General features: G+C 36.8%; 1 protein-coding gene across 4 annotated transcripts in view; it reads left to right on the forward strand.

Annotated features, from left to right (window-relative positions):
• The first annotated feature begins 4984 nt into the window (after window positions 1-4984).
• CNTN6 (contactin 6) overlaps window positions 4985-22401 on the forward strand; it is a 230578-nt gene continuing 213161 nt past the window's right edge. For all 4 annotated transcript variants that reach the window (XM_049863033.1, XM_049863034.1, XM_049863036.1 and 1 more), the window contains exon 1: window positions 4985-5143. In XM_049863033.1, the coding sequence (XP_049718990.1) occupies window positions 5002-5143 (142 nt within the window). In that variant the 5' untranslated portion in view covers window positions 4985-5001. The remainder of the gene's footprint in view (window positions 5144-22401) is intronic.

The raw sequence follows: 22401 nt of genomic DNA on the forward strand, positions 1-22401 counted from the left end.
CAATGAAACCCGTCTATTACAGAAAGATCGTTCACTTCAAAAATTGGTTCACTCATCTCAAAGTTTTTTTGTTTTTTTTTCTGAAATAATGAGTTGTCTTATTTAACATATGACCTGATATATAAAAATCTGATTGCCATACTTTTCAGGTACACCTCAACTGTAAAGTTGTAATTTTATTTTTGAGAGCTAATTTGACTGGCCATAAGATTTGGGAGAATTTGTTGAAGGAGAGAAAAAATATTTAAAGCCCTATAAAGTAAGGCATATTTGCTAAGTAGGATAAATTAATAAATACTGTATTTACATAAAAATATCTTTTGATATGTAAGAGAGGCAGAAAGATAAAACAATGGTTTGCAAGACTATTTTCTGCTTAATTTTACCTATGAAGAAATACATGGAATGAAGAGACCTCACATTCCAATGTTCTTAAATGGTTTTTGTTTCTAAAATACTTGTAAATTAGGTGGCTAAAGGCAGTTAATGAAGCTTATATCCTACCCCTGTAATCTGGCTTAGCTCATCTCTAATATTATATTATAAATGAAAAAAGAACTAAGTTTTTAATGCTTAATGTCAAACTCAGACCCAATTTCATTGCTAATAAAGCAAAGGGCAAAGGAATTCCAGATAATGCATGTTAGCAACAAAATGTGAGCGTTCAGTTTTAGCATAGCCCTTTCTAACTTAAATTTTATAACAAAACTCACTCATAGCCGTACTCACCTTAGAAGCACCGGAGGCAAAATCTTTATGATTCTAGCATTATCTGAGACTCTTTGGAGGCAATGTGATGAAATACAAGAAAACTGTAACTTTTCATTTCTAGGCACAACTGCCTGCCATACCATTTGTGACCTTGGAAAAATCATTTTCTGTCTCCTGGCATCATCTTTCTTAATTATAAAGTAAGGGAAAGAGTTAATTCTAAGTTTTTTTTGTTTTTTTTTTTTTTGTAAAATTCTTTTAGCAAATGAAATATCATGGGAGAAAAAATAAGCATTATTAAAAGCAGAACTTTGGAAACAGTTAAAAGCAGCTTGACTAACGTTACTTCCAGTGCAGAAATCACCTTTACAAACAGAATTTTAGTGAAATCATGAGGATTTAGAAATGTAAGACAAGCCTGGACAGAAGCTTTCCCATGAAAGGGATTAGCCTTTATTCTTTTAAAGACACATAAGACATAAGAATTAATGCCTATCAGGAAGGCTTGAAAGGGGACGTAAAATGGGTTACTCAAAGATAGTACCTGGGTGAAATTGCTTGTACCTATAGGAGATGTATTAGTCAGGATTCTCCAGAGAAACTAATGGGATATACATTTATTTATATTTATACATATACTCATATAGGGTCACTAGGAGTCAGAGTCAACTCAAAGGCACTGGGTTTTTGGGTTTTACATATACTCAGTGTTGTTTCATTTCCCCAAATTATAGTATAAAAAATATATGAATATATAACATATACATATATATATGCATATATATACATACATATGTATATATTCTTTTTTTAATTTGAGGAAATGAAAACAACACACGAATAAATTATTTCCACATAGGATACACTCTCTATCAGAAAAAGACTTTCAATATCAAAGAGGATTTTTAGCATATCTCCATTTGCCCTGATCACCAGAGGAGGCTCTTTTCTTTAATTTAATCCACTCTGCCCTATTCATAGGAGCCCTGGTGGCACAGTGGTTAAGAGCTCGACTGCTAATCAAAAAATTGGCAGTTCGAATCCACCAGCTGCTCTTTGGAAGCTCTAGGGGACAGTTCTGTTCTGTCCTATAAGGCTACTATAATTCGGAGCCTAGGTGGCACAATGGTTAAAACACTGAGCTGCTAACTGAAATGTCAGAGGTTCAAACCCACCAGCAGCTCAACAGAAGAAAAGTCCTGTCAATCTTTTCTCGTAAAGATTTAGTCTAGGAAACTCTATGAGGCAGTTTTACTCTGTCCAATAGGGTTGGTATGAATTGGAATCAACTCGGCACACAACAACACCTTAGTCATGAAGATACGTTTAAGTCTGGAGAAACTTCAGGCATCTGTGAGTAAAAATCATCACAGTAGTCACCCTGCCTATCTTTTGGTTTCATTAATTTGCTCACTTGATCTTCTTTAGAGAAGATAAAGCAGGATACATATTATTGTACAAAATTTATAATTGATGGAACTGACTGCTGGGGAAATCAGATGGCTTGGCCAAAGATACATAGAAAGGAATGCCAAAGCTTGTACTAAGACTATTTCACAAGGGCAAAGATATTAAATTTAGTGCACATTAGAATCACCCATAGAGACCCGGGTTCAATTCCTGGCCAATGCATCTCAAGCACGGCCACCACCTATCTGTTAGTGGCGGATTGCATGTTGCTATGATGCTGAACATATTTCCTCAGAGTTTCCAGACTAAGACAGGCTAGGAAAGGCCTGGCAATCTGCTTGCAAAAATTAGCCAATGAAAACCTTATGGATCACAATGGCCTGATCCCATTGTGCATGGCATCACCATGAATCAGGGCTGACTTAACAGCAGCTAACAACAACAATAAACTATTAGAAAGTCAGATATTGAATCCCTACCAGAGGTTCAGGGAGGGGCCCATAAATATGCACTTTTAATAAGCACTCCACCCCATTCTTCAGCAAGGCTGAATTTTGAAAAACACTGAAAAACCTGCGTGCACATGAGCATACAAGTGAGCACATGCTGTTGAAGGAAAGCAAACAAGCATAGCCCCTATTCATTTTGTTCTTGGCACATGGCTTAACTAAGAATAGTGAAGGATCTTACCCAGATAAAGGTCAAGATTTTAGGTCAAATTTATTATGTTTCCTGGATTTAATATGACATTAATTTGTATGTTTGAAGTATACTTCCTAGTATCCATTACAGGAAAATACTCTTGTGTATGCAAATCTATCAGTAACGTGTATGGCAATCACTTGAATTCATTAACTCTGTTTCTCCATTGATTTAAACATATTAATTAGGACAAAGCCCACACCAGGAGTTGAACCCCTGATCTATATATATATAATCATTGTACCGTAGTGATTAGAATGATTATGGGGATACTGTGAAAAATTCATTCGCTGCAGCTAAGCCAACAATTTTGAATTTGTGTTGAAAAACAATTACCAAGCTTAATTAGGAGCATGTAATGATGACAGCAGTTATTTCGATGATTGATTCCAAAATTAAAGAGAGCTGGCAAACTAAGTGTGGTATATCCTTTGCTTTGAAAATGAAATGCAACATGAAGGTCCAAAGACCGTGCCCTGTAAGCAAATTATGAAAGACAGTATTACAGCACTGGCAGGGAGAATATTGGAGTCTTGAGACAGGCCTAAGAAAATTAAAACTTTCTACTTTTTTTCTTGCCCTAATACTGAAAATAAGAGTCTGTATGCATTCTTCTAAATAAAAAACCTGGCAGAAATCCCAGGCAAAGAAACAGTATGCTTTTTTAAACTATTGTCTTTCAACTCCCTTTTATTGAAGTTGAGGTGCACAGGAATTGGCTAAATACTTTAAAAGTGACAGAGTTGGTTCAAAACCTGATATTTGGTCAATCACTTCTCATCTTTCATAGAGTAGAGGATCATCTGAGTCCATCTTTCTTTACTTTGGTAGACATTTGCCAAATTCTCCCCATGGAACATTTCAGGGTGCTCCTAACAAGGTCAATGACATTTGGAATAATTCTGTAAAATGTCATTCCTTTCTGACAATTAGCTACGCCCAGTAATTTTTTTTTTTTTTTTTAAATAGAATCTCAGTATAAAGTAGAGAATCATAGCAAACCTGGCATAGACCTTAAAATCATGATTTGGAAATCAGCTATATTTCATAGGAAGAGATCATTTTTTCAAACGACTTAATTCAGTTGTTTCAATGTCTATTTCCCTAAATGATTTGTATGACTCTACACGTAGTTCAAATGTGCCAGGCACTCCTTGGAAACTCTAAGGGGCAGTTCTAATCTGCCCTATAGGGTCACTATGAGTCGGAATTGACTCGACGGCACTGGGTTTACACGGCTTGTGTCTTAGGAATATATTTCATTCAATCTGCAATATTCATAGTCGAAAGTGTCTGGAAGTTTTGGTGAAAATTTAGAGGTGCAAGGTGGGTGGGAGAATGAGTCTGATTAGAAATGATTACTGGGCATTCTTTCATCTTAAAATGACCAAGTAAAATTTCTAAAACTACTTATAGCTCTTTGAAAATATATACAACTGTAAGGCCATTCAGCTAGTTAATTCTTGTTCTAAAGTATTGTTGACTAATAGGTAAGCCAAGAGAATTTTGCTTCCTAAAATAAAAGTCTCTCAAATTGCACTTGTTTTGCTAAAGTTCAGTTTGACATTTTTAAGTACTGTTGAAATATTTTCATCATGATTAATTTTCCAAGTAACAGACTAACAGAGACAATCGTGTTCTAAAGTAGTCAGGTTATTATCGTTTTGTTATGAGCCTCAAATTGTCATTGTAAAATTTTGGCCGGCTTTCTTCTTGCCATTTGCAATATACCTTTCTTGGATTTCTATCTCTAAACCATTTTTGACATTCAATTTTGCGGTATCAGTTGTGGGTGTTCAGGTACAGTATGTGTTACCTGAAAAGGCACTGAAGGAATAGAATGGCCAGGGTTATTGAATGAACATCTAAGTTTCTTATGTTAAGAATTCTGTGCTTCTTTGTATACATTTGGGTGAATGTCAGAGTCAAGAGTGAAAGATCTTTCAAATAACCTAGTTACTGATATCTCTGAATTTGTGAAAATGGTTACCTTTGCTGAAACTAGTAGGATTTTCTCCACATTTAACCATTTCCTTTTTGTTTATTTTTATGGCTACAGAAATTACAACCTCATGTTGTTTAAGACAAATAGTGTTCTACCGTATATATTATAAATGTAATTAAATATTTTTTACCCCTTGAAGGTGGAAGCAAAATGACACAGATATTGATTTTACCATGAGTTACCACTACAGGTTGGATGGAGGCAGTTTGGCAATCAGTAGCCCCCCCACAGCTCAAGACATCGGCACGTACCAGTGCCTAGCCACCAATCTTCTGGGGACAATTCTGAGTCGGAAGGCGAAGCTCCAATTTGCATGTAAGTTTGGAAAAAAAATTCTTCCTTTCCGTGCTTCTGAAAATAAAATGTTCTCTTGATATGAATGTTAGATTAAAAAAAAAAAAATTAGCTTTGCCAATAATACGCTGAGAGTGAATATAAATTTATGGGACTGAAAAGCTTTGACAGATGCATGTGAATCTAGAGCCCTGGGAATAGTAGCAATCTATTTCATAAAAAGAAGTTATCGTTTTTATTACATTTTGTACATTATTTTCAGAACAGCTCTAAAAGCTCCCTATATAAAATAGTAAGATAAAAAACATATTGCTTATTTTTCTTTCTCTTCTCTTTTTTTTTTTTTTTGCCTTGGGTATTAGTGTACAGAGCAAAGGAAGCAAAAGCTAAGGGCAGAGGTGTCTGGTGAGGTGGGTGTCCTTCCAAGAAAAGTGATCATGCACCCATAGCTTGATGCAGGTAGAAATAAAGTGTTTGCAAAAGGCAGGCTTTCTATTAGCTGTAACAATGTCCAGCTTCTTCACATAAGTGTCATCCAAGTAATTACTCTGGTGACATTTGGGGACATTAACAGATGAACAATAGACATACTGCTCCTTATATCCTTTATATATAGTGTTTCCAGGGACTGAACTGTTTCGTACTGGAGCCAAGGAAAACCTTGCTTGAGAATAATTATTTCTGTGGATGTGGATGAAGTAGAAGACTTGCATTTTACCCTTGGCCACTCCTTCCCACTCCCATCCTCCCCGCCCCAGAGGAAATATCAGGGAGCCAAAGAGTTCACTATTATTTCTTCAGGGGCTCATGAAAAGGTCTGTGCTGTCTGTTACTTTGAAAGAGTAATTATTTTGGAGTTTTATTAATAAAATATATGCCCAAAGTCCATTTGCGGAGCTATTTTAGACATCAGTGGATGTTTGAATTAATAATTGCTTCAGTTTCTCACTGCAAGTCTATCCTAAAGGTTATTCAAAGGCAATACCCAAGACCTCTTGGTACCCACACAGTTTCCTTTATGTTGACCGTTCTGTAGATGGACATGTTGCTGATATTTTTAGCTGTATATACGGCTTTTTCACGGACATCACGAGGTGCCATCTGAATGTATTTGTATTCATGGAAATAAAAAATGATATGCAAACATTTATGGATTTGAATGGAATATGAACAAAGGCTGGCAGCTATGTTGAGACTTGGGGAAAAGATAATTACAATTCTTGATTTCGTTTTTTTGGTTAAGATTATCATTTCAGAAAAATCCTGATCAGAAACTTAGTTCACAGAAATGAACCATTACTCCAGAGACTTAAAATGATTCTTCCACTATAATTATTTGTTTCCCCTGCTTAGAAAGGAGATAAGCGTGAAAGATATGCATACCTTGGATCAGATTCTATAATGATAAGCTTGACTTTCTGGTGAAGCAGAACCCATATATAGCATTTGTTATACTGTTTCCACAACTTCACGAGTTAGAGCTTCCTGCCGCAAACAGCCAGTTCTTGAGACGGGTGAGGTGGGTAGCAAGAGCTTTATTACATATACTGGTATATGGAGATAGAGGGGAACGATTTCCTCCTAAAGCTGTCTTCTCAAGAAACTGCAGACCAGCTGGGGTTTTATAGGGAAAGGGGGCATGGGTTTTAGGAACTTGTAGAATGTCCATTCTCCTTCTGTGTGGTTTTGGTGATCACGTCTCAAACATGTTGATCTTTTCCTGCCATTATCCCAGCAGGGGGTGGCTGGTGCCATCCTTCGTCCTGTTTCACAGGCTTAGATAGGTATCACTTGTTTTTCCACGGTCCTAGAGGAAACATTGGTTGTCATTTAACTCTTAGAGGAGCTAACAGCAAAATCATACTTGGAGACAGAGACAAGCTAGAGAAAGGAAAAATGACTCAGGTTCTTTCAAGGTATGGCTGAGCAGCCTGTTTCAATACCCTCAAGTTTCTCTCAAGTTGTGGAGTTTATTCGTTCTTGAAAATTACTGCCTATGCCTAAAATTAATGCACCGTGCTTTATATAGCTGTATTTCCCCCCTGTTTTCCTTTTTAACAAAAATACTTTCTAATTCCCTGTATTATTTCTTACCTTTTTTTTCTGCCTTAAAAATACTTGCAAATAGAAACTTCCCTAATTAAAATATATTTTTTCTTTGCTAAAGAAAAGGTTAAATTAAATTAATAAGAAACTATATGCATATAGATGAGAAAAACCAATTTTTTCTTCTCCATCTTTGCTGATATTCCTAACTCTTCATAAAATTTGACTATTTTGGGCTGGTATTGTAGGACTTGATCCCTAAAAACACGTCTGTTCTTATTCATGCAGAAAGTAAAATGGCCTGCATCCATTAACTAATTTTTCTTCTGCAAACCAAAAGAATCTTACGCTCCAAATCTGAAATTTGAAGATGCCAGATAAGAATCACAGCATTCTTTCTCTTCTGTCCAGTACTGTCTTAATTTCCTAGCACTGCTGTAACAAAACAGCATGAAGTGTGTGGCTTTAAAGAACAGAAATTTATTGTCTCACAGCTCTGGAGACTAGGAGTCCAAATTAAGGGCTCCCTTTCTGCTCCAGAGGAAGAAACTTCCTTGTCTCTTATAGCTTCTGGTAGCCTGAAATTTCTTAAGATTCCTTGGCTTTCAGGTGCATCTTCATATGGCATCTCTCCTGCCTTCCCCCTGTGTGACACTGTCTCTGTGTCTGTTCTAACTTTTTATAAGACAACACTCAGAAGAGATTAGGACCCACCCAACTCATGAATGATCTCGATAATTTAACTGATACTGTCTTCAAATAAAGACCTTATTTCCACACAAGGTCACATTCACAGGTGCAGGGGTTAAGGCTTCAACATATTTTTTGGGGGAAAACACAACTCAGTCCATAACAGGTACCTATACTGGTTCCATGCCTGAAATTTTTCTTATGGGATCCAGAGAGAGATTTGTTTGAGTGGAATCAACCGTCAACATAAGCAGCATATTTTCATCACCTATAATGTATATCACTCCATTTTCTGTGTCCACAAGTACACTTGTTACTTCAGTTAACTCAGTTGTTCATTCCAAGCAATAACAAACTTCAGAAGAAGGTGAAAATATCAGCTCAGGCTTTACCATCCCCTGTTGTGCAACTCTGAGCAGTATATTTTTGGATAAATGAGGATGAAGATTGCAAAGATAAATGGGGGAAAAAACAAGTGTTGCTGACTTACAGTCTAGAAGCCCCCATTTACTAACTTTTTCATCTAAGCTTATTTGAACAATGTTGATATTGTTGTTGTTGCTGTTAGGTGCCTTCCAGTCAGCTCCCACTCACAGCAACCGTACATACAACAGAATGAAACACTGCCCAGTCCTGCACCATCCTCATAATCTTTGCTAGGTTTGAGCCCGTTGTTGCAGCCACTGTGTCAATCCATCTTTTTGAGGGTCTTCCTCATTTTTGCTGACACTCTACTTTAGCATGCATGAAGTCCTTCTCCAGGGTCTGGTCCTTCCTGATAACATGTCCAAAGTACAGGAGACGAAGTCTCACCATCTTTGCTTCTAAGGAGCATTCTGGTTATACTTCTTCCAAGACAGGTTTGTTTTTTTTGGCACTCCATGGTATATCCAACATTCTTCGCTGACACCATAATTCAAAGGCATCAATTCTTATTTTGTCTTCCTTATTCATTGTCCAGCTTTCACATACATATTAGGTGATTGAAAATACTATGGCTTGGGTCAGGTGCACCTTAGTCCTCAAGGTAACATATTTGCTTTTTAATACTTTAAAGAGATCTTTTGCAGCAGATTTGCAATATGTCGTTTGATTTCTTGACCGCTGCTTCCATGGGTGTTGATTGTAGATCCAAGTAAAATGAAATCCTTGACAACTTCAATCTTTTCTCCATTTATCATGATGTTGCTTCTTGGTCCAGTTGTGAGGCTTTTTGTTTTCTTTATGTTGAGATGTAATCATATTGAAGGCTGTAGTCTTTGATTTTCATTAGTAAATGCTTCAAGTCCTCTTCACTTTCAGTAACACAGGTTATTAAGGAGTCTTTTTCCAATCCTGATGCCACACTCTTCATGTAGTCCAGTTTCTTGGATTATTTGCTCAGCATACAGATTGAATAAGTATGGTGAACGCACACCTTTCCTGATTTTAAATCACGCAGTGTCATCTTGTTCTCTTCGAAGTACGGCCTATTGGCCTATGTACAGGTTCGTCATGGGCACAATTAAGTGTTGTGGGACACCCATTCTTCACAATGTTACTCATAATTTGTTATGATCCACACAGTCTAATGTCTTTGCATAGTCAAAAACACAGGTAGGTACACATCTTTCTGATATTCTCTGCTTTCAACCAAGATCCATATGACATCAGCAATTCTATCACTTGTTCCATGTCCTCTTCTGAATGTGAATTGAATTTCTTTCAGTTACCTGTCAATGTACTGCTGCAGCTGTTTTTCAATTATCTTCAGTAAAAATTTACTTGTGTGTAATATTAATGATATTGTTCAATAATTTCTGCATTCTGTTGGATCACCTTCTTTGGAATGGGCACGAATATGGATCTCTTCAAGTTGGTTGGCCAGGTAGCTGTCTTTCAAATTTCTTGGCATAGATGAGTGAATGCTTCCAGCAATGCATTTGTTTGTTGAAATATCTTAATTGCATTTTTTTTTTTTTGGAAAATTTAAAGAATACAGGATGTTAATTTTGCAAAAAAAAAAAAAAAAAAAAAGATTTTCTGAAATTTTATGGAAGGAAATGACATTTGTATTTACATACAAACCTATGCATCATTTCAGAAATATGGTTTCTCTTTCAAAGAGAGAGAATGAAAGGAGGAAAGGGAGAAAATGATGGAAGGGAAATAGCTAATCAAGAGTAAGTTTTTCTTTGTAGGCATTTATTCTGGTAAGTGTTGAATGCAAGTCTCCAACCAAATGGAAAGTTTCTAAAGTATAAAATTTATGTCTTCATCTTAATTTGAATTCTTTACCACCTCCTTTGTATATTTCCAACAATGTCTATTGTGTTAAAAAGGTCTTTGGTAGGCAGGCTAACAATGCCAGTTAAATGTTCCAATTTTAGTTTCAGAGAGATCTGTGAGTTCAAATTCTGTCTCTGTCAAATATCAAGCCGTATGGAATTTCACCACCTCTCAATAACATTAACTCTCTTTTATGAAATCTATACAATGAGAATTACAGCAGTATACCACAAAAGACAAAAGTGTGGCTTAACTGAGATAAAGAACATGAACTCCCTAGCCCATCATGGGAACTCAAAAATGATAGCACTAATTTTCATTATTGTTTTTATTACATGTACAAATTTGGGCAAATATCTGCATATTTCAAAATGCTACAGTTACTCATAGACAACTCTTCTGGTTTACATTTTAGAACTTTCTCCAGACATTCTGCTCTTATTTTCAAGCCTATAAGGTGTCTTGGCATATCTTACCTCTCTTGATCTTGGAAGCAACCATGAGAGACAGACGGTATTGTCGCATTTTACAGATTAGAAACCTGAGGCTCATGGAAATTTTTTTTCCAATTTATTTTGTCATTGTCGTTGAGAATATACACAACAAACTCAACTATTTCTACAATTCAGTGACACTGATTACATTCTTTGAGTTGTGCAACTATTCTCACCTTTTACCACATTGTTCCTTCTGCCTTTACATAAACTAACTACCCCTAAGGCTCCTATCTAATCTTTGGAGTTGCTGTTATCAATTTGATCCCATATAGATAGTTTCTAAAACAATGTTCAAGACAAACATTTTTTACTAGTTATGCTAGTTTGGTTTTAAGAAGACTTCAGGGATATTTTTGGCCTTAAATTTTGAGATTATCTCAGGGCAATAGTTTCAGGGGTTGATCCAGTCTCCTTGGCTCCGGAAAGTTGTGGACTTTATGGTAATTTTAAATTCTGTTCCCTATTTTCCTCCTTTTGATGAGGATCCTTCTATAGAATCTTTGATCAAAATGTTCTGTAATGGTAGTTGAGCATCCCAATTCTTCTGGTCTCATGGTAAAGGGGACAGTTGTTCATAGAGACAATTAGCCACACATTCCATATCCTCCTCCTATACCTGACTCTCCTTCTTCCTCTGTTGCTCCAGGCAAATAAAGGCTAATTGTCAAGTCTTGAATGGCTGCTTGCAAGCTTTTAAGACCCCAGGAACTATGTCAACTTGGCTAAGCTATGATTCTCAGTTGTTTACCAGTTATGATGTAGTTTGACAGTCATAATGATGTGATCATCTCCATGATGAAATTCGTTAATGTGACTACTCACATGCTGTAATCTGCTGTGATTAGCCAATCAGTTGAGGAGGGATTTCCTTGGAGATGTGGCCTGTGTCCAAAATAGGTGGATTTTCTGGCAAGGTTCATGGCCTTTTGCTTGCTCTGGATCCTGCAGTTGGATCCTATTCATCTGTCCTCTGGTTCTTAGGACTTGAGCTAGCAGCTTACATGCCTTACCTGCTGATCTTGGGATGCCTCAGTCTTCAAAGCCTGTAAGCCAGAGCCCTGCTGTCTGACTTGTCAATCTTGGGTTCAACAGCCCCTAAGGCTACTTGAATCCAGAGAAGTCTCCAGCCTAACCCATGGACTTGGGACTTTCTAGCCTTCACAGCCGCATGAACGATTAACCTTGATATAAATCTCTCTTTATATATATTTATATATAATATTTGTATGCTTTACTGGTTTTGCTTCTCTGGAGAACCCAGCCTAAGACAACAAAGAATCAAATCCCATGAGGTTTTTGGTTGTACCTAAGAGACTAATTTTTTAGCAGCTATTTTTTTTAAGTTATTGTTGTAAATTTATATATCACACAATTCTTGCCTATTCAACTTTTTACAGGTGTACAACTTATTGACAACAATTACAATAATCAGCTGTTCAACCCTTCCCTTAATCAATGTAATTTTTCTATCACTGTTAACTCTCCATTTTATCCTCCTCCTTCCTACCACTGGTAACCACTAATAAACTTTGATCTCTATGTATTTGCCTTTTCTTGTCTTTTTATATAAGTGAGGTCATACAATATTTGTCTTTTTTGATTGACTTATTTGCTCCATCTGTATTGAAGCATGGAAACCCTGGTGGCATAGTGGTTAAGTGCTACGTCTGCTAACCAAGAGGGTGGCAGTTCGAATCTACCAGGTGCTCCTTGAAAACTCTATCGGGCAGTTCTACTCTGTCCCATAGGGTCGCTATGAGTTGGAATCGACTCGACGGCAGTGTGTTTGGTTTTATACTGTAGCATATATCAAGACTTCATTTTTTTCTTTTGGCCAGATAGTATTCCATTGTATGTATGTACCACATTTTCTTTACTCGTTCATCTGTTGGTGGGCATTCAGGTTGTTTCCATCTTTGGGATATTGTGAATAGTACCACAATGAACATTGCTGTACAAGTCTCTGAGTCTCTGCTTTCATGTCTTTTGGGTATATATCAAGGTGTGGAATATCTGGGTGATACAGTAGCTCTATTTTGTTTTTTTGAAGAACCACCACACTGTTTTCCACAATGGCTATTCCATTTTACTTTCCCACCAGCAATGGATAAGGGTGCGATTAGGGTTATTTTAAGGTATGTTGTTAGACAACCAGTTGGAACTTGAGTCTAAGGATTTAGACACCAAAATCATGTTACATATTCAGTTCATCTATAATACTGCCCACATGGATTATGTGGGTCTTTGTCCTTTATCTCCATTTGCTCTTGCATAATCATTGCTAAATAATAACCCATATTTGCAGGACAGTAAACTTCACGATAAATCTGGTAATAGATACTGTTGGTACCTTGTCCAGAGCTTTACTGAGCAGTGTACCCATCCCAGCTGCTAATGGCTCACAGCTGCCCATTTTCCACAATTCCTGCCCAAGAGCTCTGCATGGGGTCAGGCTGAAGCTAGACAGCAGTTGAGACCACCTTCTTCCTCAGCTCCTTCCCTTGTTCTATCCTGTTTCTCTCCCTTCCTTTATCCTGAGAGCACTCCCTCAGTAACTCATTTGCACAGGAATCCCTGCCTCAGGATCTGCTTCTAAGGAATTCAAAGTAAGACAAACACTAAACATTTTATCTAAAATAGTCGGTCTACTGTGAGTTGTAATCTGCTTCATGGCAATGGTTTTTTGTTTTTTATTTTAGTTGGTCTGCTTATTTATAGATAATTTGGGTCCAGAAGCCCCACTTAGGTGAAATTCCATAGCTAAGTACAGAGCTCTGAATCAAAATAAAAGTGTGCCAACTCCTCTCCTTCCCACCTGCTGGACCCCAAAGTCAATTGTATAACGTCACTTTGATCTTAAGAACAGATAGAATTATGAACAGCTTTTCAGGACCTAACCTGTCCACGGGAGAGACTCTGTATGTGCATACCTATGGATAATTGATTGATTTTTTATCTGTAACTTCTATCCTGGCGTTTGGCAACTTAAAATCACATTCTGAGTTTATTTCAGACTCAGAATGTAACACTCTGCCACTTTATCAATCATCTCACCATGAAACTATCCTGAAATGTGTCCCATTTATAAAGAACTACCAATTTCTGAGATAGGTGCCTAAATCAAATTTAACCAGCTATTTGGAGCTCTGGTGGTGCAGTGGTTAAGAGCTTGGCTGCTAACTATAAGGTCAACAGTTTGAATCCACCAGCCACTCCGTGGAAACCCTATGGGACAGCTCTACTCTGTCCTATACCAAAAAAAAAAAAAAAAAAACCTTGCCGTCAAGTCGATTCCGACTCAAAGTGATCCTCTAGGACAGAGTAGAACTGCCCTATAGAGTTCCCAAGGAGCACCTGGTGGATTCAAACTGCTGACCGCTTTGTTAGCAGACGTAGCTCTTAACCACTACTCCCCCAAGGTTTCCCCACTCTGTCCTATCCAAAACCAAACCCAGTGCCTTCGAGTCGATTCGATTCCGACTCATAGCGACCCTAAAGAACAGAGTAGAACTGCCCCATAGAGTTTCCAAGGAGCACCTGGCGGATTCGAACTTCCGATGCTTGGATTAGCAGCGGAAGCACTTAACCACTATGCCACCAGGGTTTCCTGTAGGGTTGCTATAAATCGGAATTAGCTCAAAGGCAGTGGCTTTGGTCTGATTACAAAAGCCCTTTTCAGATCTCAGACATATGATTCTGACATTCTAGATACTCAGGTAGAGTCTAATTTAAGCCCTCTCTTCTCCCCCCACCAGCCTCCAACCCTGAAGCAAATTCAGCAGGTGTCTTTTCACCATTAGCTTCTGTTATCACCCTGACATTCTTGACTGAAAAAATCAGTTTGGCTTTTTAAATCATTTGTAGCTGCTTTGAATTTCTTTTATTTCTCAAGGACTTTGGTGGTAAAGGTTGAATGTAGACTTCTTCGTTTCAAATATATGTTAATGAATTACTCTGTACTTGGAGTGAGAGAACATTGCATCTGTCACTGCTGTTTTAAATGTCATCCTTGAGAAAATGGAGATAGGTGTTTCGAAAGAAACCTATGATTTCACTGAGCTGGAATTTTTTTTTTTTTTTCCTTTTGGAAGTTCTTATCATATAGAACTCTATCAAGAGAAGATAAACATTTGGTATAAAAGTTTGTCATGAACAGAACTTTTTGATCTTGTGCTATCAGATATTTATTTAATCATAGTGACCATTTCAAACATGTTTGTTCCATTATTGCAGGGGAAAACACAGCTAGACTAAAAAAAAAAATAATATATATTTTTTTTTTTTAGACTGGAGCCTCTTAATTGACCATTCACTAATTCCTCCACCAAGCAGCCAGAGAACACCTAATTTATATACATCAAGCACTGTCCTAGGTCCCAAGGATTAAATGATAGACAAGAAACTGCTACTCCCTGCCTTCACAGAGCAGACAGGAGAAACTTTAAACGCAATAAAAATAAATAAAATTGCTAACACTTACATAGTACATGTTAAGGGGCAAGTATTCTTCCAAAAAGGAGCCCTGATGGTATAATGGTTAAGCACTCAGCTGCTAACTGAAAGAAAAGTCAGTAGTTTAAATCCACTAGCCTCTCCACAGGAGAAAGACCTGTCAATCTGCTCCCATAACTATTACAGGCTAGGAAACCCTATGAGGAAGTTCTGCTCTGTCCTGTAGGGTCCCTGTGAATTAGAATTGACTGGACAGCATGCAACAGAAACGTTTCCAAAACTTTTATGTAAACTAATTCCAATAACCCTCACAAGGACACTATAACGTTACCATAACCCTCATTTTCAGATGAGCATACTGAAGTACAGAGGAATTAATGACTTTGCCCAAAGTTACACAGATAATTAAGTGGCGGAATCAGTACCCCACCCACTGTACTGCCTCAAAAAGCATCCAGTAGTCTTTGTAATACAGCCCACAGTGGGAAATAGTTAAGTTTATCTGGATTGGAGAAGGGGCAAAGAAAGTCTCCCAAAGGAAATAGAGCTTGAATTGAGCCTTGACATATTAGTTCGTATTCCAGGCACAGAAAGTGGATGGAGGAGATCATTCAGGTTGAGAGGACAAGGGGAAACACAGATATGTGAACAGGCCACATTTATTGAAGTAAAAAGAGTAGACTGGCAAGAGACCAAGAATGGTAACTGAAAGGTAGAAAGCCATGTTTTAGAAATGACTAGTTTTCTGGGTTGAGTAATAACAGATGAGGCTGAAAAATAATTTGGAGCCACTTATAGGAAGTCCTTTAAATTCAAACTTAATCTAAACAATAGAATGATAAAGTGATATCATGACATATCAAAGAAATATGCAAACATTGGTCATAAATCAGAGTGCCAATCTTTTAAGCATAGGCAACAGAAGTGAACTGACTGTATTTCGTGAGTGTTTCCCACCTTCTATGGTATCATAGTGTCGCTATGAGTCAGAATCGACTCGATGGCACTGGGTTTGTTTTTTTTTTTTAATGGTATCATACACACGTGTTGAATCACGTGTCAGTTGGGGTGCTGATATCACCCTGGTCATACAGGGTTGGTATGAGGACCAAATGCTATTACATGTAAAGCAGAGGGTGAGGGCAGTTGGTAGATTGGTGTGAATTGATGATGGAGAGCTAGGTAGATCCCTGGTCATGAAATAATTAATTAACTAGGTTTTGGATTTTAGTTTTATCCTAAGAGCCATGGAAATATTTTGAATGTTGTTAAGGATATTGACGTTGTTATAAAATATGGTTTGAAAATGTCACATATTTTCATCTTAAAAACGTTAATTTGGTAGATGAATAATATTATTAGTAATATTAAAACTATAGTACCTGGCATTAGAATCATATCAAAGTACATACCTTTATGAATACAGATAGACTGGAGTTCTAAACCTCAGTTTCCCATCACTTGTGACTCAGGGCTAAAGAGCTCTGTACTGTGTCAGAGTTGATTTTAGATGGTTTCGAGGTTACAATGCAATCACAAAACTTCTTAAAGGCCTATAAACATGTAGGTATTTATAATCATCATAATTTTTTCCAGAAAAATGCAAAAGGTTTTTACACACACTGTTCATCTTTTTTCAATACCTGTAAACAATACTAAACTGTGCTTTACAGATGGAGAAATTCAAGGTGAGACAACTTTCCCAAAGTCACCCAACCTACAGCAGACCCAGAATTTCTTATCTATCTTAAAATAATTTTAAAAAATGACTTGATTTTATGGAAAGAGAAATTAAAACATAATATTCATTAACCAAAATCATAGTCACAGCAAAACAACAACAAAAGAAAACTTTCTAGGTAAAAGTGGTAACAGAAAGGTCCTTGACTCCTTAGAGGATTTCTGTATTTGTGTCTTTGGAGGTGATGTGTATTTTTCTTTCTGTCTCTTGTCCAATGTCTTCATAAACAAGCAAAAATGAAATAAAATAAAAATTTAAAGACTCACTCTTATAAATAATCTTTAAGGGCTTCATGGACGCTGACCAGTTCAGAGTGTCTTTAAAATTCTTTCACACGTTAGCAAGTCAAAAGAGTTACACAGGATCCTGATGATACGGTGATAAAGTGCCTTTATATCTGAAAAAGAAATTAAAAGCCAGGAGAAGAAATTTTAAACATAACATTTAAAACTCGTTTGGAAATTGTAAAGACTCTGATAATTGTGAAGTGCCTATTAAGTGTGTAATGCATATCTAATCAGAAGTGAAAATGCTAAATGGCTTTGAACCTTTTTTGTACCACAGAAAATAACTAGCTAAATAAAGTAGGTGAAGAATATATTTTAATATAATTTATTATATAAAAGAAAGCTGATGAATTAGCATTGGTTTCTCATTATCATTTTGAAATAGCACTGGTCAATATGGTAAGGGATTTAATATTCTTAGTTTGTCTTAATGAAACAATAGCATAATAGCCAATCGGTATCATGTCAAGGAGAAAAGTATGTCTTTGCTTTTAAAAATAGTACAGGTCTTAAGCCTGGACTGTGAGCAGTTGCATGGTTGAATTACAGAAAGCTGATATTATATTTACTTTTAAGATCAACAGGGAAGTGGATTATACAATGCTTTAGCCTCATTTTCCCCTCATCATCACTGCTGGATATCTATTTATGCAGATTATCAGAAATAATGCATTTTCAAAATTCAGGCCTTCCCCATCCTCACTTACATTCAGCAGGACCTAATCTTTTTGTTCCATTACAATAAGATTGCACATTCGTGCTGCAAGGGCTGAGGGCTGGGGAGGGAGAGGGAAACGTTAGAAAGTAAGGGATTCATCCTATCAAGACTGAGAGTTCCTAAGTTTTAAAACAGAGAGAAACACAAAGCTGAAATGCTTCCTCTTATGCTATTTCACAAATGGTTTAGAAGAACTTATGAACATAGCCCAAAGAGATTTTGCTTTGGAGATTTATGAAATTGGTTGGTAGTAATGGCAAAATTCTTGTTTGCACTGAAGAGTCAGATGGAAATTTTTCTGGTCCTTATTTTTAATATATATCCAATATTATCAAAATAGCAAGTTAGAATCAAGTAATTAAAAAAATTAGTTAGCTGCCCTCAAGTTGGCTCCAACTCTTGGTTATGTGTAACCGAATGAAACATTGCTCAGTCCTGTACCATCTTCATGATTGTTGGTATGTTTCAGTCCGTTGTTGAGGCTACTATGGGAATCCATCTCATTAAGGGTTTCCCTTGTTTTTGCTGACGCTGTACTTGACCAAACATGATGTCCTTTTCTATTGATTCGTCTTCCCTGATGATGTGTCCAAAGTAAGTGAAGAGAAGTCTTGCCATACTCAATTCTGAGGATCATTCTGGTTGTATTTCTTCTAAGAGTGATTCATTCATTCTTTTGGCAGTTCATGGTATATTCACTACTTCAGTATCAATAATAGTTTTGGTTCTAAGTCCTAGGAGTGTTCATCATGTTTTAAGATACTGACTTATACTCCATCATTTCCAAAACCAAAACCCTATAGGACAGAGCGGAACTGCCCCGTGGGGTTTGCAAGGAGTGGCTGGTGGATTCAAACTGTTGACCTTTTGGTTAGCGGTCAAGCTCTTAACCAGTATGCAACCAGGGCTCCCCATGTTTTCCAAGAAGTATAAAATGTACAAAAAACATAAATAGACAACTCAATAAACCTTCATTTAGATCAACAATGTTTATGAGATTCATCTACTTTGTTATAGGTAACTGTAGTTCATTCTTTTCCATTCAATAAATTCAATATGTAATATTATATTGTGCAGATATACCACAATTTATGTATGCCTTCTGCTGTTAATGTCAATTTGTGTTGTTTCCAGGGGCAACAACAAATCATTTTTCATTGAACATTCTTGTATATGTCTTTTGGTACATTCGTGCATGCATTTCTCATTTGTATATACCTTAGAGTAGAATTGCAGTTACGTAGTTTATATGCAGTGCTGCCTCTGAAGGAAATCAAGTGTGCATATCTGCTTGGGCCTGCTAGTGGGCTCTCTATTCAATTCCATCAGTGTATATGTCTATCCTTGTGCCAATGACACATTCTATTAATTACTAGAGCCTTATAATAAGTCTTGATATCCAGTAGTTATCAAAATAGGTAAGAGAAAAAAAATGAGGCTCAAATTATAACCTAAACCAAAAGACAATTAGTAAATCAAAATTTATGCCACAAGGTCCTATCCACTTACTGAAGTTGAGCTTTCTAGGGGCCAGGGCAAAGAGAGGTCCATATCTTTCTTGGGATAGAAATATACCAATTGTTCCTATAAGTTTAAATCACTCTAGAACTTGAGAGAATTTTCTCTGTGGATCCTCATTAAGAGGAAAGTGGGTGCTTCAGCAGATGGCTTTCCTCCCCTCACAGATATAGTCCTGATGCTTATAGTATGGGATTGCCTATGCTGACTTTTTTCTTTTATTGTTGTAAATATACATATATATAACACAGCATTTACTAGTGTGACACTTTAGTACAATTCAGTATACATTAATTACATTAATCATGTTGTGCAACCATCACCAATATTTGTTGTCAAATTTTGATCATCCTATGGAGACTTCTTATATCATACTTAAAAATCACAGCTAACATTTATCAGGTACTCAGTAAGTCTTCTACATACATTTGTTAGGAAGTTTTCCAAACTACATGCCCAATTTACTTCCACTGTAGGCAAGGTCACTAATTTTGCCTTGCAGACCTTACCAATCCCTAACTATAGTTGTTAGGACAGCATCAACAGGTCCTCTAAAATATGGGCAATAGAAATCAGTTGCTAAAGTCTTCTAGCTTTGAGTGAATTCAATGTTTGCTTTACTCATGTAGTATGTGGCCCTTCTTGGCAGAAAACTCACAAAGTAGTACCTGACTCCGGATCTCCTGCCTAATTATTTCAGATAAGTAGGTTAGAATAATTTCCTTGAACATTCCTCTGTGTGATTTTGTGAGATGGAGTCCCATTTCCTTACTTCCAAGATGGATGCTTCAGGAAGGAAGGAGTTCTGGTTTCCAAATCAGTGTTATTATATGTTATATGTTAATAATACAAGATTTTGTAGCAGTTAAAGAATGATGGGAATTTATGGAAAATTGACACAAAAACACTTTAGGTTTTGCTGAGTCCGTCCTGAATGATGATTCTCAGTGTGTGTTAGGCATATATTCTTGCCTTAAGTATGTACTAATGTTCACAACAATTCTTTTTAGCTAAACAGAATAATACAGTTTAATCCTCAAAACTACCATGTAAAATAGATGCTACTATTACATTCCCACTTTTATAGAAAAGTCAGGTTCAGAGAGATGAAGTTATGTGTCCAGGGACATTAAAGAAGAGTAAAGCTGGGATTTGATGCCAGACATTCTGAGTTGAAACCCACTTGCCCAATTATCCAACTACTGCTTCTCAAACTTTAACTTGCGTATGAATCACTTGAGGATCTTTTTAAATGCATATTCTGATGCAGTAGGTCTACAGTGGGGCCCTCTTAGTATTGGCCATTTTGAACTGGACAATCATATGGTCTACTATGCTGGGAAAGACAAACTAAAGAGAAACGGCATTGCATCCATCATCAAAAAGAACATCTCAAGATCTATCATGAAATACAATGCTGTCAGTGAAAGGATATTCATCCACCAACAAGGAAGACCAGTTAATATTATTCGTATTTATCCACCAAACACTAATTCCTAAAGTGAAGAAATGGAAGATTTTACCAGCCTCTGCAGCCTGAAATTGATCAAATATCCAATCAAGATGCATTGATAACTATTGGTGATTGGAATGCAGAAGTTGGAAATACAGAAGGATTGGTAGGTGAAAAATAAGGTCTTGGTGATAGAAACAGCGCCAGAAATTGTATGATGAAATTTTATAAGACCAATGACTTATTCAATGGAAATATCTTTTTTCAACAATATAAAAGGCAATTACACATATGAATATCACCAGATGGAATACACAGGAAGCAAATTGACTACACCTGTGGAAAGAAAAGATGAAGAAGATCTATTTTATCATTCAGAACAAAGCCAGGGGCTGACTGGGGAACAAACCATCTGTTGCTCACATGTAAGGTCAAGTTGCAGCTGAAAAAAAAAATTAAAAAATCCACAAGATCCAAAGCAATAACTTGAGTATATATTCCACCTGAATTTAGAAATCATCTCAAGGATGGATTTGACACATTGAACACTAATGACAGAAGATCAGACTAGCTGTGGGATAACATCAAGGATATCATAAAGGAAGAATGTCAAAAAGACAGAAAAGAAAGCAAAGATGAAAATAGAGGTCAGAAGAGACTCTGAAAATTGCTCTTGAACATACAGGAACTGAATTGAAAGGAAGAAATGATGAAGTAAAAGAGCTGAACAGAAGATTTCAAAGGGCAGCTCAAGAATACAAAGTTAAGTATTATAATGAAATGTGCAAAGACCTGAAGAGAGAAAACCAAAAGGGAAGAACACACTCGGTATTTCTCAAGCTGAAAGAACCAAAGAAAAAATTCAAGCCTCGAGTTATAATACTGAAGGATTCTACGGGAAACTATTAAACAACGCAGGAAGCATCAAAAGAAGATGGAAGGAATACACAGAGATACTGTACCAAAAAGAATTGGTCGACGTTCAGCCAGTTCTGGAGGTAGCATATGATCAAGAACCCATGGTACTGACAGAAGAAGTTCAAGCTGCACTGAAGGCATTGAAGAAACACAAGGCTCTAGGCATTGACGGAGTATCAATTGAGATGTTTCAAAAAATAGATGGAATGCTGGAAGCACACATTTGCCTAAGCCAATAAATTTGCAAAATAGCTACATGGCCAACTGACTGGAAGAGATCCATATTCATGCCCATTCCCAAAAAAGGTGATCTAACAAAATGTGGAAATCATTGAACAATATCATTAATATCATAGGCAAGTGAAACTTTGCTGAAGATAATTCAAAAACGGTTGCAGCAGTCTGTCTAGAGGAAACTGCCAGAAATTCAAGTCTGATTTAGAAGAGGACATGGAACAAGGGATATCGTTGCTGATGACGGATGGATCTTAGCTGAAAGCAGAGAATACCAGAAAGATGTTTACCTGTGTTTTATTGACTATGCAAAAGCATTCGACTGTGTGGATCACAGCAAATTATGACTAACATTTCAAAGAATGATAATTCCAGAAAACTTAATTGTGCTCATAAGGAATCTGTACATAGACCAAGGGACAGTCCTTCGAACAGAACAAGAGGATACTGTGTGCTT

Source organism: Elephas maximus, chromosome 20, assembly GCF_024166365.1.
Source record: "Elephas maximus indicus isolate mEleMax1 chromosome 20, mEleMax1 primary haplotype, whole genome shotgun sequence".
NCBI classification, from domain to species: Eukaryota; Metazoa; Chordata; class Mammalia; order Proboscidea; family Elephantidae; genus Elephas; species Elephas maximus.